This window comes from Ipomoea nil, unplaced genomic scaffold, assembly GCF_001879475.1.
Source record: "Ipomoea nil cultivar Tokyo-kokei standard unplaced genomic scaffold, Asagao_1.1 scaffold0317, whole genome shotgun sequence".
NCBI lineage: Eukaryota > Viridiplantae > Streptophyta > Magnoliopsida > Solanales > Convolvulaceae > Ipomoea > Ipomoea nil.
In genome coordinates this window covers 2,759,527-2,785,497 of record NW_017616745.1, presented here as the reverse complement: position 1 = coordinate 2,785,497, position 25,971 = coordinate 2,759,527, and the positions used below count along the sequence as shown (strand labels likewise).

Here is a 25,971-nt window from a genome sequence, read left to right as displayed (position 1 = left end):
ATGATCTCTAAAATATCCGATCTGATCTTCATGGGATAACCTGGACGCAACTGGAATTTCTCCAATTTCCGGTGACATAATCATCGCCGGAAAATGCTCTGTTGCAATCGTCATACCACCCTCGCCCTCCAGGGCTGTCTCGCACAAACAGGTTGGAGGTGGTTCGTGTTCGTCTTGAATAATTTGGTAGGGTTCCTGTGAAATCAGAACAGGGCTCATAATGATCGTTGAAGAGCCATCATCCTTTTCTTCATCTGGTTCTGTTTCTGTTTTGTGATTCTGCATAACAGTAGTCAGAGGTGTTGGAACAGTTGTTTCAACAACTCTGGGACTTTCGTCATCATTAGCGGTTATTCTTGAAATTGTGTCATTAGTAACCACATTCATGGATTCCATTGTACTGTCTGCACTGAAGGTCTTACTGTTTGATGAATAACTTGAATAGTCTAGGAATATTTCTTGGTCCCCTTTGATGTCATGAGAATTTATGTGTCCCATATGTTGGTGCCGTGATTGTTTTTGCTTGTTAGTTGTCTGTAAACCAGATAGGTCACCATTCCATGTATAGCATTTGTTTGCGGACCTTTTTCCCATCATGACACACTTGTGATTCTGATTAGACACAGTGCAATTGTCTTTAGAGAATTCTACTTTGAATTCATCTTCACAAAGCTGACTTATGCTGATTAGATTTGTTTTTAGACTTTGTACTAAAAGGACTTTTGGCAACCTAGGCAGCCCATGGACATTTAAGATGCCGCTTGCAATGATCTGGCCTTTTCCTCCATCTCCAAAGGTAATATGTCCTTCATTCTTATACTGAATGTTTTCCAGATTTTCTGGATTTCCTATCATATGCCTTGAACACCCGCTGTCAAAATACCATACGTTTTGTTCTTTGCTAGTTTTTGAGGTATAGGTAACATTCTGATCTTTTCTTACCCAGAATTTCTTGCTTTGTACTGACCAATCTCTGTTGATTTGTCTGTAATATAGATCATTTTGTCTTTTGAAGCAGTATGCTTTTATGTGCCCCAGTCTATGACAGTAATAACATCTGATCCTCCTTCGGTGTTGGAAGTGATGTTGTGACACTTCAGGAATTTCAGAAGAATGACTTTCATTGGATGCTGGATTTGGAAATCTAGGCTTCTCAGTTAGTTCCTTGATCTCTTGTAACAGTTTGGCCTCTCTACCTTTCGACTCCATTAATTCATTCTGAGTATCTTTAAGGCGTTTTTCTCCTCTATCTTTTTCATCTTTTAGAAACTGATTTTCTTCCATGAGATCTAGATTTATTTTGATGATTTGTTCCCATTTGGCATGTAGTTGAGTATATGCCTCTAGTAATTCTTGTATATCTTCTCCGTTGTTATTTTCATGATTTGCGGTGAATGCTACGAAATTGGTGTTGGTGTCTTCTTCACTGTCTGAGTCATCACTTAATGTTGTCATGTATGTCTTGTTCTTCCTTTTAAAGTATGTTGGACATTCTGACTGGATGTGTCCAAACCCTTTGCACTCATATCACTGTATTCCTTCTGTATTTGAACTGTCTCTTCTTTTTGAAATAGATTGATTTTGTCCAGTTGGAAAGTCCCCTTGATTGATTGAAGCACTTTTGTTTCTAAATTTGTTAAATTTTTTGAGAACTCTGTTGAAATTCTTTGTTAAGAGAGCAATTGATTGTTCCATGGTTTCAGTATCAATTTATGGACTTTCTTTCTGCTTTGATTGGAACACAATTCCTTTGTCATTATTTTTCCCTTTTTGCAGTATCTCAAGCTCATATGTTTGAAGATTTCCCATTAGATCACTGGGTTTGTAGGTGTTTAGATCTTTGTTTTCTTGGATGGCTGTAACCTTTATCATAAATCTCTCAGGTAGGGAACGTAAGACCTTTTTGACGAGCCTAGGTTCAGGAATAGGTTCGCCTAGGTTAAATGCATCTCCAGAGATGCTTAAAACTCTGGCACTAAATTGTGTGATATTTTCTTCTTCTTCCATTTTCAAGTTTTCAAACTCTGTCTGTATTATCTGTAATTTGGATTGTCTTACAGACGTGTTCCCTTCATGATGATCACATAATATACTCCACGCAGTTTTGGCTATGCGAGTGGTGGCAATCAATTTGAAGGTATCTTCGCTCACAGCTCCATAGATTGCATTCATTGCCTTCGAGTTGAAGTTATATTCTGTTTTTTCTTCTTCACTCCAGTCAATTTTAGGTTTTCTATTTCCTTTATCATCAACTGGAGTTTTCCATTCGTTTTCTATAGCATTCCAGACACCTTCTCCTTGTGCCAAGATGTATATCTGCATTCTGGCTTTCCAGTAGGAAAAATTCGTGCCAATGAGGGCAGGTGGCCTAGTGCTTGACAGTCCTTCTCTGGGAAACTCCATTAGGATCCTGCTAATAACTTAAGCAGTTTGGCTCTGATACCAATTGAAATATATATAAGAGCGCAACACACAGTGATGTTGTAACACAAACGATCTGTAACGCAGTTCGGGCAAACAACCCTAATCTGCGAGGCACTTCTCAATTTGAGAACTTGCCTAAATCCACTAAAAGCTCAATATTTAAAGTACACTGTTTGGAACCTGAGATTGCACAATATAATGATCTTTCCTATCAAACTATTGAAACCTAAACACATGTACTACTTTCTAGGGGAATTTAGTATCCTATTCTCAAAGACTCTCGTACCTCACAAGATTAATGTTGAATGCTTAAGTTCTACAATAAAAGGCAATCCCTATTTATAGTAACTACTCCTAACATATTTGTGAATAACAAAACTATTCCTAATCAAACTAGAACTAAAAAAACTTCAATAACAATTCCCTCTAGAACTAATATTCTTCATTAGTTATTCCTCTTATGACTAATATTCATTTATAGAACTGGAATTCTTTTTGCACAACTTTGACAAAACACTTTGAGTCAACAACTTGTATATATTACACTCTTATAATATATATATATATATATATATATATATATATATATATATATATATATATATATATATATATATCCACACAACCCCAACCAGACAGCATGAGAACGGGCAACTTGGGTACAACATTATCCAAACATGTCCCAAATGCTCACAGATTATTTCTTGAATGCATCAATTAAAAAAATGATTTTTAGAAGTTCTCACTTTCAATCCCAATAAAGGATTAATTGCAACTGAAATATGCTTTTCATAAAAATATCTAATATACATACATGTTTTAGTAAGCAGCTAGAACTTGCATTGTATAGAAAAAATATAGAAACTTGCATTGTATGAATAGATTGGAAGATGAATGTATAAACTTGCATTATTGTATATTCAATATCAATTAACAACAGAGATAAAAACACAGAAGAGCTTAGACAGCTAGAAGTATAGTAGTAGCAACATAGAATACTACTAATACAGGGAGTCCTAATATGGAACTCGATCTCACAAAGTTGTTCATTTGCCGCAAGCCAGTGGTGGAACTACCTTTCCGGTTAGCTTAGGCTTCACATTCTTACAAATAGATTTTGCACCACCGCCTTTGACTGTCAAATTAATATCACCGATTTCAACTCCTTCACATGGCACCCCACTGCTGCATGCAAGTTGCACTGCCACTGGTGTTGCAGAAGTACCTTTTATATTTTTATAGCTTATTTTGCTAAGCTTTACTAGTGATGGTTTCTACAAATAAAAATAAAACAAGCTATGTTTTAATAAAATCATCCTATCATCAAGTAAATATTAGGAAAATTATGTTTAATTTCATATGTTGTTACATACCTGCTTTGAGCATTCGTTATTCGGGCAGTATTCTTGATCAATCACAATTGGGTTTTTGACATTTTGCATGTCTATATTCTCAAAATGAATATCAGTTACAACTCCAGGATGAGAATTAGGCCATGTTTTAATTCTAACACCATTATCTGTACCAATAAATTTAGAGTTTGACACAAAGATGCCCTTCACTGGTGTTTCACCCGGACTTCTGCCAAGGCTACCCACACTGATGCCGTGTCCAGGCCCACATGTCACACCTGTGACTTTCAGGTTTTCTAACCCGTCCCCAAGAGATATGCAATCGTCCCCGGTTCCAATAACAGAATCTTTAACTGTAACACCAATTATTTTTGCAATATGAATTCCATCTGTGTTGGGACTATTCCCTGGGGCTTTAACGGTGAAATGATCAAACGTTAAGTTCTTGCCACCAAGAACATTGACGTGAAACAATTTACTGTTTAGAGTAGTCAGGTCTCGGATTACCGAATTTGTTAAGAAATTCAAGCTCAAGTTCTATTAAAAATAAAAAAAGAGAGATATTAGTTAATAGATTCTTTAAAAAAAAAAAAATCATTTTTCAATAGGTTTATATAAAACAAAAATATTACACTTGATAAATTATATTTGAACTTACATTGGGTAGCTTGTCACCTTTAAAACCTTTCTCTTTAGAGGGATAAACTTGGACATTTCCTTGGCCATCCAAAGTCCCACCACCTGAGAGTGTGAAGTGATCTATGTATTTAATGGTTAACCATTCCTTTTTGCCGTCCATATTTTTAGGATTAGGAGGGGCCTTCAAGATAGCCATGATTTTAAGCTCAATCGGGGCTTTGCATGGACCCGCAAGTTCTACTTGGGTCATAGGGAATGTGCCTTTTGGGATTACAACGGTGCTGGCAGTTGTGGCCGCACATCCTTCTTTCCAAGCTTTCAACAATGCCTGCACCATTAATTTTTTTCTCCATAATCAAATACTATAATATATATGAATCTAGTTGTATTTATTAAATTACTTTATATATATATATATATATATATATATATATGAATCTAGCTAGCTGTATTTATTTAAATTACTTACTACATATTACACTGACATCTGCATCGAATCGGATAATATATATATAAATTTAGGTGTGTTTATTTAAATTACTTACCGGACCAACATCTACATTAGCCTTTGCAGCAACGTTGATAGTAGCACTCTCCCCAAAATGCGCTAGCATGAATAATATAAATGTGAAGGCACAGTAACTTATTGTAGCCATCTTTAGGTTTGTTACTTAGATTTTAATATTATTGTTTTTTCCTTTTGATGATTGAAGTAAGATCTTAATGTTAATGTATTTATAGTGTTGTTAGCTAAACTAATCCCCACAAAAGTATTTAGTTAGGTATTATTGTGGTTAATGTATGTGGTTATCTAGTTAGTTTTGTATGTTTTCTCACCGGATGATGTATATGCACTACCTGATTATTGTTATGAAAATTTATATATGTGGCCATTATGTTTTAGTGGTTGGTTATCTTTCTTAGTTTATAGGTAAACATATATATATTTTATTATGTTGTTTAGTTGGCTAATGAATGAAAATTCTTCCCTTGTGCACTCTCAATTATTGTTTATATTTTTCTTTCTCTCTCTCTTTGCCTTCTATCACCTTTGCGCAACAAGATTTTGCAATTCACAATCATCGGAGATTAACAACGGAAGAAACATAGAACAATTTACTGTTTAGAGTTGTTATGTCTCGAATAACTAAATTTGTAAAGAAATTGAAGCTAAAATTAAGCTAAAATTCTGTAGTAATATATATAAACCTGGAAGTGTTTATGAAGAGTAATACAAATGTGAACGCAGAATAAATTATTGTATCCATTTTTCTTGTTGTTGCTTAGATTTTAGTATTATTGTTTTTACTTAGGATGATTGATGTATGATTTAAGGTTAAGGTATTTATAGTGTTGTTAACAAAACTAATGCCCACAAAAGTAGTTAAATAATGCTTCTAACTTCTATTTTTGTGTGGTTGTAAATATGTGGTGATATTTTTTGTTGTTTGTTTGTTTGTTTTTTTTTTTGTTTTTTTTTTGTTTTTTTTTTTTAATGTTTCCTCGCGCTATAAGGAGTATTTACAGTTTTACACATATACTTATTATATTGTTAGTATGCTATTCATAACTATATATATTTTAGTTTTAACTATGCATTGTTTTTAACTACTTTTTTTTTTACTAAATAATAATAATAATAATAATAATAATAATAATAATAATACTAATAATAATAATAATAATAATAATAATAATAATAATTCTAATGTGGATATTTTGAAGAATCACAATCGAAGAATACGTTTGAAATTGAATTCTAATGTGGATATTTTGAGCCGTGTTATTCAGACACGGTTTAAAGATATGAGAGATGTTGATTGTGTGTATCGAAGGATCAACATGGAAATTTATTTATAGTTTATATAGGTAATGCTGTTCCATCTAATTTTAAGATTCCTGCTTTCTTGCTTTAAATTAAGCATAAGAATCATAAACCCAACACAACTAGAAGTAATTAAAATAATTAATTTTAAATATTTATATAAAGTAATATATGAGTAGGAATATAAATATCATGACAATTATAATGTCAGCGTCCATTTAATTCAAGTAAACAGTAATATTAATACCGTTAACTATTGTTCTTAATTGCATCAATTTTTAAGGTACGAGGACTAAATTGAACAAAATAAAGGTATAAGGACTAAATTGAACAAAACATTATAGTACGGACTTCGTAGGTACTTTGACTTATTGACTGCTTAACCAAGTCAAACAGCTAATAATGGTCAAATAAGTTAAAATTAACTGATAAGGTAACTATGTTACCAAACAGACGATACTTATATATAATTTTTATTTAATTTGAAGTCTAATATATGTGAAATTACAATATCTTATATTCAGACCACACTTATATTACGATATAACTAAAAAATCCGAACTAATAATCTATTGTCCATTCTCAAATTCTCCAATTAATAAACGAACCCTAAAGGTGCAAAATATAACCAGTAATCAAATGTGCAACACAAACATTCTAAAAGTGCACAATATAATTGTTTTAAGTACCCCACAAAGCCGTGTGTGTGTGTAGCATGATTCTAATACCATAAGGTCATGATTTTGATTCTTGGCAATCCCCTTTCGGTTGACCTATCGCATAAGGTCTTTCATGTGCAATTTACCTATCTTGTGTGTTTGTAGATTATTACATATGAGCAAGATTTACTAAGTGCACACTCTTATAGCACACTAAGAGTACATTATTTTATATAATATACCTTCAGTACAAAAATAATGTACTTTTAATATATTAAAAATATACCTGATATTCATGGTCTACATCATTGCGTGGATCATGGTCCACACAATAATTTGCCGGGATCTGGTTGGATGTGAACTAGGAAACTTATGTGCATCCTTTGGTATCAATATATGCAATGCAATTTTTGTCACTGGTTGGACATGTTCAATGCCATTTTCTTCTTGTGTGTCTTTGAAGCACTAATTTGGATATTTTCATTTCAATGCAGCGTTTTATCTTATAGCTAAAATCGAAGAGGCAGCTGATTGCATTGATTTCGTTTTTGCTTCGTTTCTACATCTCACAGTCGTATTTCATTCGGTTTAGCATTGGATATGGCTCATGATTGTACAGTGTATTACAGAAATATAAATATATTAATAACTTCTATACTTGTAAATCAAATTTGATTCTAAATCATCTTAATCATGGATCTTTGATCACTACTCTAGCTATTGTTTCATTATTTGATTCTAAATCAAATTTTGCAACTAATTATTATTATTATTATTATTATTATTATTATTATTATTATTATTATTATTATTATTATTATTATTATTTTCTTCTTGTGGCTCAACTGCTAAAATTATGGTGCCAATAACAGGTTCTGGAATCTCGAAGGAAGTGCGGAGTTAGAGGAGCCATTAGGAAGTATGTAACCACATAATCATCTATGTTGGGGTATAGGTGTTGGGCTTGCACCGGAGGGCCTACCCCTTTGAGAGGAGTTGTTATACCATGGATCGGAGTCCACCTTGTAAGGTGGACTTTGGTTCTAAAAGACGTATAAATTGTGTATTTTTAGTATTGAAATTGTAAACTTCTAGAATATAAATTGTGTTTCTAAGTCAAAACATATAACTGTAAAAGGAAATTTGTGAATAAAATACAAGATCATCAAATTCTAATCTGTTAATATTGTGTGACTGCAGTATTTGAAAGGAACTTGTGAATACAAAACAAGGTAATCAATTACATATATGTTAACATTGTGTGTTCGTAGTATACAAATTGTGAATTTTTAAAATGTAAATTATAAACATTTAGTATGTAAATTGTGAACATTTGGATCCGGTTCCACAGAATAATTTGCGCCTTGAGAGGGGCTCATTAGTTCGAATTTTTTGTAAGTTTTTGCATGTATGACAAGGAAAGAGAAAATGCGAGTGAGGAAAAAAAACATCAAACTGCGTTTCACGTGCCCAGTTGGTGCATGCACATGCTGGGTTCGACGCAATACCTTTCAGACTTTCACATGCCTTTCTTTCTCAGATTCTCTCAACCAGTAGGCCGCATAAAAAACTTAAATTACTTAGAAACAAAAACACCTTCTAATTTGTTAAAAAATCACTCTATAGTTTTTTCTCATGAAAAAATCACTCCAAAATGTACTAGTGGGATTGCTCTAAGGAAATGAGAAGAGCACTTAATGAAGTGGGTCTCGCCTATGATCAATAGACATTAAGTCTATGATAATGCTTAAGCATAATTGACATTCCCTAAGATTGATAGGCTGAATGATAAATTAGAGAATGGTGATATAAGTTAGACTATCCCGTATACTCTATGGTGGAGCAGAAAGAAGAGGCACATAGAACAAAGGGTTGAGAGCCAAGAGCTAAGACCGCAAATAAGATGTTTTGAAACTTTAAAAAGGTTCTTTTCCCTTCTTTGATTTTCTTCTTCTTCTTCCTCGCTTCTCTTTCCAAAAGGCTCGAGTGTGCTCTCATGGTAGCCTAATGCCTTGAATAGTGTAAACAAAGGCCGCCAATTACCATATAGTGTGATGACATTCCGATTACCATTTCAAATATGTAGTTATAGGTTTGAACCCCGGTGGTCGGGGCTTAGATTCTTTGGATTGAAAATGTTTGATAAAATATAGAACAAGATACTACCTTGTAAAATATAATAAGTATTTCCAAAAAAAAAAACAAAAAAAAAAGTGTAAACAAAGGCTCTACCCTTCTTTATTAAGCTATATTAGATTATTAGTTCCCCTCATTAATCTATTCACATTATTACTAACTAATACCTCTGGTCTAACCCACAGATCCAGCAAAAACATGTATAGAATTAAACTCTTTAAAAGATCATAACCAATATGGGGGTGGTGGCGCAGTTGGCTAGCGCGTAGGTCTCATAGCTTCTGAGTAATCCTGAGGTCGAGAGTTCGAGCCTCTCTCCCCCCAATATATTTTGGTACTTACTTCCTTCGCCTTGAACGTGCACAGCAAAATAAAAGCATAAAAAACTTCCGTTGCCGGGAATCGAACCCGGGTCTCTCGGGTGAGAGCCGAGTATCCTAACCAACTAGACTACAACGGAATTGTTATTTGTTTTGTCATCTTTAATATTTGACGCCTGAATTAAACTTAAGATAAAAGTTGAAACTACAGTTTTATCACACAAATGCTGTGATTACAAAACTGCTCCTTCTTTTCAGACTAATAAATCAGTAAATATAGCACCTGAACAACAATTGTGTGATCATCCGTTTATATAACAAATTACCTGTATATATTACACTCTTATATATAATATATATACCCACACAACCCCAACCAGACAGCATGAGAACTTGGGTACAACATTATCCAAACATGTTCCAAATGGTCACAGATTATTTCTTGAATGCATCATTCACTCCCTTCCATGCCATGGCAGCCGTCTTACTACTACTACTTCTCTACTACTGTGTTTTCGGATCCCACCCGGTTTACCTTCTCGACTTCTGCTGCTACAGGCCCCCGGACCACACGAGGGTGACCACCGCCTTCTTTGTGGAGCAAGGGCTGCACTGCACTGCCCCCGAGGCGTTCGACTTCCACGTGAAGTCCGGGACGAGGTCCGGGATCAGCAGCGAGGCGGGTGCCCCCCACGTGATGCACCACCTCCCCCCTGACTGCTCCCTGGAGGCCTCCAGGGATGAAATCGAGACGGTTCTGTTCAGTGTGGTGAAAAATCTACTCGAAAAACACAATGTGAGCCCGGGGAGCATAGACATTGTTGTGTCTAATTGCAGCCTTTTCTGCCCCACCCCCTCCATCACTTCTATGGTCATTAATAAGTTTGGGCTGAGGAGCAATGTGAAGAGCTTTAGCCTGTGTGGGATGGGGTGCAGCGCGGGGATTCTCTCGATCGGTGTGGTTAAAGACATCCTTAAAGTCCACAAAAACTCCCTGGCTTTGGTTGTCAGCATGGAGGCCATAACCTCAAATGCTTATTTCGGTAGTGTGAAATCCATGATTCTCACCAACACACTGTTCAGAACTGGAGGGGTGGCAATTTTGCTGTCAAACAAAAGACAAGACAGAAAAAGGGCAAAATATAGGCTCAAACATCTTGTGAGAACACACATGGGAGAAGATGATGATTCATACCACTCAGTCTTCCAGGAAAATGATGAATCAGGGCACATGGGAGTCTACCTCTCAAGAAACCTCCTCCAAGTAGCTGGGAAGGCCCTGAGAACCAACATATCGGACCTCGCCCCCCGGGTCCTCCCCTTCTCCGAGCTCCTCCTCTATGCATGCTCGCTCCTCCCACGACGAAAGGCGGGCCCCACATACACACCAAATTTCAAGAAATCGTTCGAGCATTTCTGCATACACGCGGGGGGCAGGGCGGTGATCGATGCAGTGGAGGAGAGCCTGAGGCTGAGCAAGGAAGATGCTGAGGCCTCAAGAATGACACTCTATAGATTTGGCAACACTTCATCTTCTTCCATTTGGTATGAGCTGTGTTACCTTGAGGCTAAAGGGAGGGTTAAGAAGGGTGATAGGGTTTGGCAGATTGCATTTGGGAGTGGATTTAAGTGCAATAGTGCAGTTTGGAAGTGCATTTCTGAGCTTGATCCAAAGCCTTATAATGCATGGTCTGACAGGATTGATAGGTACCCTGTGGAGGTTCCAAGGATTTTGGATCATTAAGCTAAGCATCCCTCTCACAATTTCATGTGCAATTAATATGCAAATAATAAAGATCACAAAGCATATATACCTCATTGTTAGTACCATATATAATAAGGTTTACTAAAATCACAAACTTAGGATACAATGTTCATAATGCTTTGCCTATGATATATAATTGTACTACTTTAGCTATTCATTAGCTGCTGTCTTGCAATCTCCTTAATGAGTGTAGTTGTTAGTCAGAATGCCAATAAGAAATAAGGATTGTTGAGCATGTCTTTAGAGAACATAATCAAGTTGCTAACTAGCTACCACCTTGTTAGAACTTCCCTATTGCATGCAAGGGGTAAGAGCATCTTCGTTTTTTTTTTTTTTTTTTTTTTTTTTTTTTTTTTTTTTTTTTTTTTTTTGGTGTCAACTAGGAGATCGGGAGGGAGAAAAGAAAAAAAAAAGTGAAAAGAAAAAGGAAAAAAAAAACAAATCTGACAAAAAAAAAAAAAAAACAGACTAATATTATCCGCCCAGTAGGCGCCTACTGGGTGTGATTGTTGCACTCAACTAGCAAACAGTTGTTGCTTTTGTTCTCTTTTTCTCTCTTGGCGGGCTCCACTAAAAACCACTATTTGCAGGAGTAAAAGTCACTTAAAAATCACGTTCTCCATTAGTATAAAAATCATAGTTTGATTTTTTTCCATCTGCAAAAATCTCATAAAAATCACTAATGGGAATGCCCTTAGGTGGATTTAGAACTATCAAAAGTTTATTAAGTGGATTTAGAACTATCAAAAGTTTATTTTTTTGGATGACAAGCAAAACGTACAACCACTACTCAATGGTGTGCACTGTGTAAACACTCCTATGTAATAACTTGAATTGCAAATAACACAATAGAGGTAAATTGCTTGGTGTGCAATGGGTAAACTCACTCTTGTATAATAACTTGTAAATCATACAATAGAGATAAATCGCACTAAAAAGACCCTATACAACGGGCTCAACTGAAAGGGTGTTGGTCAGAATCAAACTCATGACCTTAAAATACGAGAATCATGCTTCATCCACTCGGCCACCTAGCTCATTTGGGATGCGTACTGCCAAAAGTTTTCTACAATATATTATGGGAAGAACACGATAGTGTCACGTAGTCTCGTCGTCATTTTTTAGAATGATAATATAGAATTTACTTAATGGTAAAATATAATAAGTTGAATGGCCAAAGTTTTCTACAATATAATATATATATATATATATATATATATATATATATATATATATATATATATATATATATATTGTGGGAAGAACACGATAGTGTCACATAGTCTTATTGTACATTTTTTGAAATGATAATATAGAGTTTACTTAAAGGTAAAATATACTCCGTAATAAGTAGCTTGAGCAGGGTAGGGAGCACTTGGCCTTAGCACCTTTTTTCTTATTTCTATACTAATTAATTATATCTCGTGAGATAAAACTAATTTAGTTAAATTTTGATCGACTTCTACCTAAAAAAAACTATATATATTCTAAAGGTGTTGATTTAATAATTTTTCAAGATTTTTTTTTAAATATTTTATTTAATTTGTGCTACTTAAGTTTTGTATAATTTTAAAAAAAAAATTTGTTGTTGATTGTATTATTTGACAACATTTCTATGTAACATTTACACAAATAAAAAGTCAAGGTTAAACACGTTTTTAGAGAACATAATTGAGTTGTTAACCATCTCGCACCCTCGTTGGAACTTTCTTGTTGCATGCAAGGGGTGTTAGGTGCAATCGTTATGCTGTGCATCCGTATGCACCATGCATGGTGCATACGGATGCCAAAACGATGTTGTTTTATTAAAAAATGCGCGTCTCCCCTTTAAAAAAAATTCAGGTTCGATTCCCAGCAACAACATTATATTGTTCATTCATTTTGGAATTTTAGTTCATAGATTATGGAAATATAGTTCATTGATTATGGAATTATAGTTCATCGATTATGGAATTGTAGTTCATCGATTTTGAAATTTTAGTTTATAGATTATGGAATTTTAGTTCATTCGTTCTGGAATTTTTAGTTCATAGATTAGATTATGGAATTATAGTTCATCGATTATGGAATTATAGTTCATCGATTATGGAATTATAGTCCATATGTTGTTGCTGGGAATCGAACCTGATTTTTTTTTTTTTAAGGGAAGACGCGCGTTTTATTAAAACGACGTCGTTTTTGCATCCGTATACACCATGCATGGTGCATACGGATGCACAACATAATTTGTCTGTTAGGTGGGTTTAGAACTAGAGAATTTGAGAATGAAAAACAATAGATTATTAGTTCAGATTTTTTTAGTTATATGGTAATATAAGTTTGGTCTGAATATTGGATATTGAATTTTCATATATATTAGACTTCAAAATAAAAATTATATATAAACATTTCACTCAAAATAAATATATCCAAAAATATTTTAAATATTAACTCATAAAATATTAATATTATCTAAACTAAATTTTAAGTGAACTTAATAGGTTATTAATTTAGATATATTTTTATATATGTTATATACAAATATAAATTTAGTTCGGATATAAAATTTACAAAATAAAAATTATATTTATTCAACTTAAACCAAATATATTCACTACAAGAAAAATGCACATAGACAACGGTTATTAACCGTTGTCGTAGGGGTATACTTTCTGTTGTTGAAGCCGGTGTTGTTGTAGGTCCTGCTCATAGACAACGGTTTTTTAACCGTTGTCTTTTCTACCAACGACAACGGTTTTTTAACCGTTGTCTATTAAGTGTTGTTGAAACCGGTGTTGTTAAAAGTCACGCAATAGACAACGGTTATTAACCGTTGTCTTTTCTACCAACGACAACGGTTTTTTAACCGTTGTCTATTAAGTGTTGTTGAAACCGGTGTTGTTAAAAGTCACGCAATAGACAACGGTTATTAACCGTTGTCTTTTCTACCAACGACAACGGTTTTTTAACCGTTGTCTATTAAGTGTTGTTGAAACCGGTGTTGTTAAAAGTCACGCAATAGACAACGATTATTAACCGTTGTCTTTTCTACCAACGACAACGATTTTTTAACCGTTGTCTATTTAGTGTTGTTGAAACCGGTGTTGTTAAAAGTCACGCAATAGACAACGGTTATTAACCGTTGTCTTTTCTACCAACGACAACGGTTTTTTAACCGTTGTCTATTAAGTGTTGTTGAAACCGGTGTTGTTAAAAGTCACGCAATAGACAACGGTTATTAACCGTTGTCTTTTCTATCAACGACAATGGTTTTTTAACCGTTGTCTATTAAGTGTTGTTGAAACTGGTGTTGTTAAAAGTCACGCAATAGACAACGGTTAATAACCGTTGTCTTTTCTACCAACGACAACGGTTTTTTAACCGTTGTCTATTAAGCGCTGTTGAAACCAGTGTTGTTAAAAGTCACGTACATAGACAACGGTTTTTAACTGTTGTCTTTTCTTTAAAAGACAACAGTTATAAACCGTTGTCTATTGGGTGTTGTTGAAACACCCATAAACTGTTGTCTTTTGTAGAAAAGTCAACGGTTTCTAACTGTTGTCTATTGTAAAATAGGCAACGGTTTTTAACCGTTTTTCACCTGCTTAAATTATAATCGTATAAAAAAAACAATTTATCCATTCACCATATGTTGCAAAGTGTAGTTACATAATTGTGCACAAGCTAATAAGGTTCAAAATAACAAGTCAAAAGACTTCCATGACCAATTCTAATTATCATTCAAGTCATAATACTACTACACAAAAAACAATTCCCCGAACCAATTCAAGTCTAGATGATCACAACGTTCGAATGACCAAATCATACCTACTCTATATGACTTGATAGAATATCGGCTCATTCAGATCGCACCAGATCAATAACCTCTTTGTCATAATCAACTTGTTGAAACTACATGTAAAAAGTAAGAAAATAAATTAGTATAGATATAAATAATTTGCAATGAATTGAAATGAAACTGCCCTCTTACTCTCACCACATTCATACTCAAGCTGTTCATAACAAGATAATGAGTTCCCTAAAGAGAATCATAACAAGTGTAGCCAACAAGTAAAGAAAGACACTTGAAAAAGCAATACAAATGCACTCCCAAAAAAAAATGTTAACAGATCAGATACACATGATTCAGGTTCTTGTCTTAGCCTTCAAGTCTTTGGGAGATTACTAGACACCCAAATTTGATAAACAATTCAGATAAAATCTCATGAGAATATAATGCATGAAACTTAAACACAAACGACAAAGAAATCCCTTATTAATTACAAAACATCAAGCACTAAAATGCCAAAATTTCGAGCTTTCACACGCATTCTACACCCAAATTTCAGAGCAACAAACTTATTCTAAAAAATAAAAAATAAAAATCAAATTTATCATCAATAACTGTCCAAATCAAGTGAAAAAGAGAGAGGCTTAAACCCAAGCTAACAAAGCATTAAAAACCTAGAACCATTATGCAATTAAATAACAGCGAGAAACAAGGAAGAGAGAGTAGAAATGGAATGTAATACCAGTGCTTGAACAGAATTTTTATCATCGAAGTCTGGCATATTCTCAATTAAAGTTTTCATGTACGCCATGACAAAGAAACCGCATTGGTTACTATCCGGTTGACGAAGAGCCTACAAATGTTAAATAATATTTGCATTACAATTTAACTATATACAAACACTTATATAGTTAAAAATATGAAATTACCTTTACAATTTCCCAAGTAGTTTTACTGCATCCTTTCTTTGCATTCGTAGTGGATGCATGAACCATTTTAATAGCCCTTCATATATATATATATATATATATATATATATATATATATATATATATATATATATATATATATATATTTGATTATTCAGATTATGTAATAATAAATCGAAAGAATGAAAATAAAAAAAAAATAAAAAATAAAAACTTACATTTCTACAACACGCTTCCAATCATCATCGCGAATGCGATGATTAAGAGGGTCCCACACATAAACTAAGTCCTTAGTGATGTTGATAACTGTCAGAATACAATGGAAGCTATGCACACACAAACACATAATTATATATTACATCAACACAATATATGCAATTGAAAGTAAATTGTAACCATTCTTACCCTATATTACATGGCACCAAAAGTGTTGCATCACTTGGAATGTCCAGCAGTCTGTTTGCTAAAGCTCGTGCCCTCTTTTCCAATTGATTTTCTAGAAAATTTGTATCTGTTCTTTTCGTTGGCAGATGCCCTACAACACTTGGCTGCATAAATCTGAATTTCTCAAGCTTGTTCTCTTCCATCATCTTGTTATACAAATACCTAACATTGGAACGGAAACTGAATTAGAAGAACAAAGCATAGAAGTGATAAGTTATCAAATTGACTCGAAATATATATTAAATCATACCATATGTAGACAGCAATACACGTGTACGATATTGGCATCAATTGACAAAAAGGAGTCACATCTTCGTCGTGCACAAAGAGAGTACATTCTTCCCCGAAGACATTATTATCTAGCAATATTTGTAAACTCTCTCCATTCCCAAGTGCACGCTTGTAATAATAGTAAAGTAGCCATAATGACTTAGGCATACTTGAGGAGTTCAACTCAAGCTTTTTGACTTCCTTGGCCGCTTTCTTCTTAGATGGTTTCTAATTTGCAAAATATACGCATATTAGCTAGATAAATAAATATACTAAGAAACGCATGTTTATTATATACATACTAAGTAAAATTTACCTCCAAGACATCTTCTTTGTCAATAAATTGCAGCTCATCATCATCGTCCTCAAAATCCAATTTATGTTGAATATCACCAATTTCTTCTTCACTTTTCTTCGCACCCTTTGCATCCTTTGCAGTACAGCTGCCTTTTGCTTCAATCTAAATATTACAGCCAACATTTTGAAGTAGCATATTTTCTAACTTTGCTACTCTGTCTTCAACTTTGGCTTGTCTGCTTAGAAGAACATTTTTCTCATGAGCAGGCATCATCCCTCTACCCATTCTGAAATATGTTGAGGGATTGACATGTCCCCCTATAGCCCTCACCCGACCTCCATGCTCCTTAGATTCAAGAGCCTGTGTCAGGATGTCCTCATTTGGTCCTTGAAGTTGCAACAAACCATCTTGCTTTTGCTGAATATATTCATCCTGTAATGCATGAAAAATCCATGATATAACCACAATCTTTAGAAATACATAAAGAGGATAATACCAGTAAAGGTTTTGCTTACAATCTTTGTAAATTTTGTCTTCAAAACATCTCCTTGTACTTCTCCTTGTTTACTAGTTCTCCCTTTCTTCCACAGTATAGCTCTATTAACTTCGTCATCATCACACAACTCTGTCGACTACAGGCAAGAAGATTTATAAATGTCAAACTTAGGGTGAAAATGTGTTGAAGTTAATAATAGTGAAAGTGAAATAATAATTACTTACAATTTCACTAGCTAGCCGGGCATATCCTTTACGAGCAAGCCGATGTGGATAAAGGTTTTTCTTTCTTCTTGACTTTTGTAGCTCGCTCACTTTCTAAGACAAACATGATTAAATAAAAGCTTCACATTATATTTTTGTCATAGCACCATACATTAAGATAAAATTAAGACTTCTTGAACGATACTACATTGAAGTGCAAAATCAAACCAACAAAGAGAACTATATTGCAGTAAAACTGTCCCAAATTTCACAGATTGTAAATAATAGGATAAAGAATGACATTCAATTGGATATTTGGAGACAATAATATAGTTGTATTATTAAGGCAATGTTTGATGAACAAAGGCCACTTTCTTGGGAAAAGCATATGGTCAAACTATTCCCATTCTTACTTGTGTATCAAGATTTAAAGGCTTGCTGGCATGAAAATTGAAAAGGGACCTTCATTGCTTTAGAGACAAGCTCTTTGGCTGCCAATCTTATCCACAATTTTGATACATTTGACTTCCATCTTTAAAAGTTAATAAAAGGACTGAACAAATAAATGAGAATCCTAGAGCTCTATGTTTCAATTTTATTTTATTTTTTGATACATTTGAGTTCTGTGAAGGAAGCAATTTTTCCAGTCAGTACACTTTGCCCACAAGAGCTTTTCAACTCTTATCTCCTTTAATCGGTCTCATACAATGAAACCATTTAAATTGTAGATAAATTTTAAATGACTTTCACAATTTTACATAATATGTAACAAACCTTTATAAATTTTAATCTGACATTTAGAGACATATCCTCTTTTGTTTTAATGTTCAACTATTACAAATATCATTATCCCACAACCATTTTACCATTTTATTTCATGCTCAAACTCATCTCTACCAACAGACAAGAACCATAATAGATATCAAACACAAGGGCAGAAATACATGAGTTCAAAATTCAAGGATCCAAACACATTATATAATAAATAGAAAATATCACTCAGAATGTTATAAAAATAACTAAAAGAGGATTTTCTAATTTGTAAGCTCCATAATAGCAGAAACAATATCTCCATAAATAATATATTCCTTATTTGATATTCCAGAAAAAGAGCACTAAAATGGTGGTCCAAGATGAAAATACCAGATTAAAACAACTTAATACTCAATCATCTCATTTATATTATGAATCGGATTATGCTAAAACATACAGTTCACAGTCAAGTGACAAGAAAAATAAATTCATGTCGCTTAAAAATAATCAAGTAACAAGACAAATAATATATATATATATATATATATATATATATATATATATATATATATATATATATATATATATATATATATATATATATATATATTCAGGCATACCCAGAGATTGAATACATGCTCATCAACTCGAATACAAAGCACCCAAAGAATCAGAAATCACAATAATACTGTGAAAAATAATCTATTGATCAGACTGAAAACAAAACCAAAAAAAAACAAAAAAAAAACAAAAAAAAAAAAAAAACAAATGAACAGCATAATGTGGTCTGTCCGGCAATTCGTGTGAGTTCTAGCACAGGAATGATGTGCACTTTAGTGTAATATCAGTCAAACAGAATGCAACTTTTTCTTTTTCTCTTTCCCTTCATGACTCAAACTCCAAAAAGCTGTAACTTTTTATATTAAGCATGCAATATTTTTCTTCTTTTTCACATTATATGAAAGAAAGAAGTTTAATTTGGTTTTGTAATTTGGCTATATTAAGAGGTAGATTAATGTCATTTCTTTCATACATATGTGCATGGGAGAATATATATATATATATATATATATATATATATATATATATATATATATATATATATATATATATATATATATATATATATATATATAATGGGATTCAAAGAAGCAATTAATAATTGACCTGTATGTGTGTGTAAAAACAAGAATCTAGGATGCAAATTGCATGCAAGACATGCAGCAGTTGTTGTTGATTTCATTTGTTTTGTATATATATTTTCAAAGCTGGGGATTTTTTGAAGTTTTCAAGGGCACGATACTTGAAGTTCTTATTGATCAGCTTATGAGGTGGTCCTGAGCAGAAAGAAACAGACTAAAATTAAACTGCATGGAATGAAGTGATGAGCTCATTTTCCCAGTCAGTACCCACCAGACATTCTCCCACCCCAAATAGTACAAAATTACTAAAAAAAAAAAAAAAAAAAAAAAAAAAAAAAAAAAAAAAAAACTAACATCATCACTACAACTCACATATAACATTACATGTTTTGCCTTTTCCTTTGTGTTATTACTATCATCACCATAAGAGCTGATCTGCTGCAGAATTTGCAGTTGCAGAATAACAATATTTGTTCAAAGACAAGCACATAAAGATTTCAAAATTAACACTAAAAACACATTACTAGTTAAAACATTCAATCACATAAAGATTTCAAAATCAAATGTCCATAAATAATAAAAATCACAAGTCTAACAAACTAATAATAGTTCATAATTTAAAATATGCTCCAAAGTCTAAATGAGCTCACTGCTCACTGCCAATGTCCAACTACCAAGAGAATGGTGCATTGATGCATATTCATAGAGACTAATATGTAGCTATCTAAGTGGTAAATTTAAAGTATACCAAAAACAAGCATAAACAAGTTTCTGGAGAAGCAGAAAGAGTAGATTGAACAAGCATAAACAACTTCTTTCTTATGCAAGAGTAGATTGAAACATTCAATAATCACACCCAGAGATCATAATTTAAATTTCTATCATATTTTCACACAAAAAAAAAAAAAACAAATACTGTATTGATACACACATTGATACAATCAGACCTAGCTTGGATAAAGTTGACAGATTATAGGGGGAAATTTCGATACAATCTTAAAATAACTTGGATACCTCACGGCGGCGGCAGCTGGACCGACGGCGACACAGGATGGCGGCGGCGGTGGCGGAAGAGGTTGGGCTTTGGCGACGGCGTCGAAGCTTGGACGTGGCGGTGGTACACGGTCGGTGGAGATGGCTAGTGGCGGCCGGCGGAGATGGCTAGATGGCTGTATCGTTGGTGTTGTTGAAGCCGGCAGAAACCCCACCGACACGGACGAGCGAACTGAAGTTTTGTCTTAGCGGAGACTGGCGGTCGGCGAACTGAAGCCTGAAGGAGAGGAAATTTTGGACTAACCTACGACCTTTGCGTAATTTTGTCTTAGAGGGAAGACAAAAAATTCCCAATTTTGTCTTAGAGGGAAAATTTGACTTAGGGGGAAATTTTAATTTGTCTTAGCTTAATTAGAGGGAAATTTCGTAACAAAATATTAGTTTAATTACTCGAGTTGCTACATCTGGTCAATTAAAATAAAACCGGGTATATAGGTACAGAACACGAAATTCATAGATTTTTATAATATAATGTAGATTCATAATTTCTATACAGTATATTTCTAATTTAAATACAATTGTATATATTAATAATTTCTATACAATAAATTCATAATTTCTATACTGCATATTCATAATCTGTATTGTTGGTTCACAATTTCTAAAATGTATAGTTATAAACACTTGGGAATATGAACATCGCAAATTATAAACACAAAGTTCTGTAATTGTGAATATAGATCAGAGTTATTCAATCATTATGAATATGCATTTCAATTCAAAAATTATGAATATATAGTTTGGTAATTATGAACATAGAGCTAATTAATTAAGATCGCGGCAAAAGAAATGGGATATAGCAAACTATACGGCATCGATCAACTACTCTTTCATATCTATTCTCAACGTGTTCCAGGCATGTCGGAGGGGTCAATTACGTACAGTTTCGACCTTGTTAGTCATGCGCTAGCCGGAAGGGTCGATTACCAACACATAGCTAACCTTAGCTTGTTAGTCATGCGCTAGCCGTAAGGGTCAATTACCAACATATAGCTAACCTTGTTAGTCATGCGCTAGCCGGAATAGTCGATTACCAACCCCGTCCCCTATCATATATACCGCCCTAAACCCCTACACATCATATATACCGCACCATTATGAACACCACCCCATATTGTTTTTTATACTTGATAATTATTATTATTATTTTGAATTCATAGATTGGCCTTTATTGTAATATAATTGAAAATAAAACTTTAATGAATTTACTTTGAAATTTTGGTGAATAATTTTATATTTAAATATGAACGAAAATAGAACTATTTTGGTAATATACTAGATGTTGCGCTTGAATACATAAGTGTTGTTGTGACTTGGTGGGTTTAGCTTAGTTTATTATGTTAGAGGTCTTAGGTTCTATTCTTCAATTATTATCATCTAAAATTGTTGTTTTGGTTTTCACAAACAACACAGAAGAAACCCAGTTATATACCACATGTTGCACCCTAAGATATAAAAGTTTGTGTTGTGTAGTTGGTAAAACCTTGTATTTGTTAAGCATGAGGTTATAGGTTCGATTTTTCTAGTTAGCATCTTTGTTTTTATTTTATATACATGTTAAATAATGATGCGCAACGACAACGGTTTTTTAAAACCGTTGTCTTTATAGTGTTGTGTATTCAAATACACTTAAAGACAACATATCAAAGACAACGGTTAAATTAAACCGTTGTCTTAAACAAATAAAGAACATGCAAAGACAACGGTTATATAAAACCGTTGTCGTTTTAGTGTTGTGTATTCGAGTGCGCTTAACGACAACACACCAACGACAACGGTTAAATAAAACCGTTGTCTATTTTTAAAAAAAGAGCGCACAAAGACAACGGTTGTTTAAAACCGTTGTCTTTCTAGTGTTGTGTATTCCAGTCCGCTTAAAGACAACACACCAACGACAACAGTTAAAAAAACCGTTGTCTTATTTAAAAAAAAATGCACATAGACAACGGTTTTTAAAAACCGTTGTCGTTGTGGTGTTGTCTTTTCACAAAATGTACAAAGACAACACACTTATAACAACGGTTAAGTAAAAACCGTTGTCTTTGACAAAAGTGTTGCATCAAAGACAACGGTTTTGGACCAAACTGTTGTCTTTTATACAAAAGACAACACTTTTCTTAAAAACTGTTGTCTTTCTAGTGTTGTCTATGTGCATTTTTCTTGTAGTGATTCAAAAATATTTTAAATATAAGATCTAAAAATTACTCGATATTAAACTTGTGTTAATTTAACAATAATAATTTTGAAAAAATTATTGTTAGTAAACAAGGTTTCTAAACAGAAAATAGAGTAAAAAAAATTAAAATTTAAAAATTTAAAAACAAAAAATAGAGAACAATAGTTTCGTGAAGTTAACATAAAAATTAGAGTTTATGTTACACATTTTTATAATTTTTAAAGTTTTCTTTTGAGTTACACTTGTAAGTATTATAGTTTGCACATTTATTGTTTGTACGTGTATGCGCTTTTAGAATTCTAATTTTTGAATTTTTCTTTTGAGTTAAACTTAGCTTGTAAGTATTAATAAAATGTCCACACTTTGTAATTCTGAATTATATACTTTAGAGTTTGCACGTTTATACTTGGCAGCAAGTTTGTACCTAATCTAACCCATATATATGTGTGTTTGTTTGTAGTTTGTATACATATCAAATATGTACCTACTCATTTTAAATTATAATTAAGAACTTCAACTTGGCCAAAATAAAAACCATACACGTATAAGATCTAGAAATGACTTATTATTATTATTGACAATCATTTGTACCCTAGTATATATTAAACGTACGTGATTACGTTTAAACTCGATCGAAGGTTATTTTATATGAAACGACATGCAAATCTGGTTAAACAAATGCCAACAGGCAGCATCAATCAGATTGAGTGCCACGCAAAATGCTGACCACTCTCATACTTTTCTAGGTAAAAAGGGGACGTAGGAATTAGCAATATATTAATCTTCTGTTTTCTAGCTAAATCCTCATATTCTATAATTAAATATCAAAAAAAAAAAAACAAAAAAAAAACAAAAAACAAATTATTGATGGAAACGAGCACTTTTAGTTCTGATTATTGAGTTATACCTTCAGTATAATAATTTAAAGTGTAAATTTTGTTCCTAAGTTTTCCTTAAATTTTGGGTCGGTTTGGAAATGGCGGTTAGCTGTTAGCTGATTGGGTTAATTAGAATGTGTAATTAGTTGATAATATTTGCTAATTGTAGAAAGGTGTTTGGTAAATTAGCTGTTAGCTGATAGTTGTTTGGTATATTTTTTTTTTTGAGTAAATATCCAAAATGGTCCCTCAACTATAGCTAAATTCACAAATTGGTACTCAACTTTCAATTTTAACCAATTAAGTCCTTAACTTTGCAATTTTAACACGATTTGGTCCTCCGTCTATTTGACCATTTGTTGACCGCGATCTCTGAGGATATATATGTAATTTCATCGCCGCATGTCCTCATCCGCTGCCGTGACACAGTCTATCTCCCAGCCACAAGCCACTGCCCAGCCGCCCTCATCTACTGCCACGACACAATCCACCGCCCAAATACCTTCGCATAGTTCATCATTGTTGGCGCTACAACCCAATTTGCAATCTTCATCAGGTCCAACGCCACAAACAACCGTGTCTGAGTCTACTGGGCGGCGCCGCGATTCTCGTGTCCAACAAGAAGCGCGATTCGGGTTGGACCAAGTACCGGTTCATGCAAGTGGTCCGCACGCACAAGGGCGTCGACGATAAAGCCTACCGTTGCGTTTACGAGCAGGAAGATTTGCTGGAAATGCAACCGGAACCTTAAAAACCCAACGATGGACCATGAAATTACATATATATCCTCAAAAATCACAGTCAACAGACGGTCAAATAGACGGAGGACTAAATCGTGTTAAAATTGCAAAGTTAAGGACTTAATTGGTTAAAATTGATAGTCAAGGACCAATTTGTAAATTTAGCTATAGTCGAGGGACCATTTTGGGTGTTTACTCTTTTTTTTTTTTTTTTCTCAAAAAAGTTAATTGAAAAAGTTGTTTTGAGCAACTTTTTAAATTTTAGTATTTTGGAGTTACAAAAAGCTAATTAACCAAATACTTATATTAATTTTTTAACCAAGTCAAGCAATTAATAGTGGTTAAATAAGCTAAAATTAGCTAATAAGCTAACTATTTTACCAAAGCATTTATGTTTTTAGTCCATTATAGACTGATTCAGTTAATAATTGACAACAAATAAAATAAAAACTTTTACTTTGTAAAGTTAATTAGTCTTACTTGATATCCTTTTTTCACATAATTTTCTTTCTTAAACAGTGTAGCATACTTTAGTGGTTTTTCTAAATTAATTATTTACACAAACAATGAAATAAGGAAAAATGTCAAATAGAGTCTTGAACTTTATTCGAAAGTACAATTAGGCACTTAAATTTTAAAAAGTACAATTAAACACTTGAAATTGTCATTTTGGTGCACCTAAATTTAGTAACCAATTATTTACATGAAATATTAAAATAACGACCGATTATTTAAGATTTTAGAGATATTCCTGCAAATAAAAGTTCCGACTACCATAAAAAAACAAAAAATTAAAAAAAAAAAAAATCAGATGACCTTCTCAACAAGAAGACAACCGGCCGGTTAATGGGAACAAGTTTTAAAATGGGTTGGGGTTTGGACAAGTACAGATAATAATATCACATCAACACACTCACTTCAAATTAATTATATAATTATTACATCTTTTTATAAAGAGGATTAAATAATCAATAACAGCACGTTTGGTTCACGAAATGAATTTGGGGGGAATAAGAATGTTATTCCACAGGAAATAAAATAGGTAAGGAATAGAATAGAAATTGTATTCTGTTGTTTGGTTGGCTGAAGACATAAATAAAAATGGAATAGGTTTTAAAGACATAAATACCCTTATACATAATAATAATAATAATAATAATAATAATAATAATAATAATAATAATAATAATAATAATAATGAATATGATTATGATATACTGAATATATATATATATATATATATATATATATATATATATATATATATATATATATATATATATATTTATTTATTTATTTATTTATTTATATATTTTATTTATATATTTATATATTTATTTATATTTATATTTATATACATGTATATGCATGTGTGTGAGAGAGAGAATAATAATAATAATAATAATAATAATTATTATTATTATTATTATTATTATTATTAATATTATTATTATTATTATACAAATACATATTTATATTTATATTTATTTTCTCACTTATCCCACATCGGTTGGAGAAGTAAGGAATGGAGCCTTGAGGCTCCTATAAAAGGAGCTTCAAGGCTCCATATTTAGGAGCCAAGACTCCGTAATTAAGGAGTCTTATATAGTTAATTATATATATATATATATATATATATATATATATATATATATATATATATATATATATATATATATTCACACACACGAATAATTTAT

At 32.8% G+C, this 25,971-nt stretch overlaps 3 protein-coding genes, 1 long non-coding RNA gene and 2 other non-coding genes across 6 annotated transcripts; 2 read left to right on the top strand and 4 right to left on the bottom strand.

Moving 5' to 3' along the window:
* The first annotated feature begins 3,084 nt into the window (after positions 1–3,084).
* Positions 3,085–11,273, top strand: LOC109171374 (3-ketoacyl-CoA synthase 7). Its single transcript, XM_019320452.1, has 2 exons — positions 3,085–3,120; positions 9,790–11,273. The coding sequence occupies exons 1-2, from the start codon at positions 3,102–3,104 to the stop codon at positions 11,097–11,099; spliced, it is 1,329 nt and encodes a 442-aa protein (XP_019175997.1). The 5' UTR covers positions 3,085–3,101; the 3' UTR covers positions 11,100–11,273.
* On the bottom strand, positions 3,308–5,135 carry LOC109171375 (polygalacturonase-like). The gene is made up of 4 exons (XM_019320453.1): positions 4,961–5,135; positions 4,435–4,743; positions 3,798–4,313; positions 3,308–3,698 (listed from the first exon to the last, which is right to left on the bottom strand). The coding sequence occupies exons 1-4, from the start codon at positions 5,069–5,071 to the stop codon at positions 3,471–3,473; spliced, it is 1,164 nt and encodes a 387-aa protein (XP_019175998.1). The 5' UTR covers positions 5,072–5,135; the 3' UTR covers positions 3,308–3,470.
* On the top strand, positions 9,275–9,359 carry TRNAM-CAU. Its single transcript is given in 2 exon segments — positions 9,275–9,312; positions 9,324–9,359. It is a non-coding gene; the product is annotated as a tRNA-Met (tRNA).
* On the bottom strand, positions 9,423–9,495 carry TRNAE-CUC. The gene has a single exon. It is a non-coding gene; the product is annotated as a tRNA-Glu (tRNA).
* Positions 11,274–14,797: 3,524 nt separating the features above from the next.
* LOC109171377 lies at positions 14,798–15,731 on the bottom strand. The gene is made up of 3 exons (XR_002052594.1): positions 15,632–15,731; positions 14,985–15,011; positions 14,798–14,927 (listed from the first exon to the last, which is right to left on the bottom strand). It is a non-coding gene; the product is annotated as an uncharacterized LOC109171377 (long non-coding RNA).
* A 1,261-nt stretch (positions 15,732–16,992) lies between these two features.
* LOC109165811 lies at positions 16,993–17,997 on the bottom strand. Its single transcript, XM_019314755.1, has 4 exons — positions 17,992–17,997; positions 17,551–17,643; positions 17,346–17,462; positions 16,993–17,262 (listed from the first exon to the last, which is right to left on the bottom strand). The coding sequence occupies exons 1-4, from the start codon at positions 17,995–17,997 to the stop codon at positions 16,993–16,995; spliced, it is 486 nt and encodes a 161-aa protein (XP_019170300.1).
* Between the last annotated feature and the right edge of the window lie 7,974 nt (positions 17,998–25,971).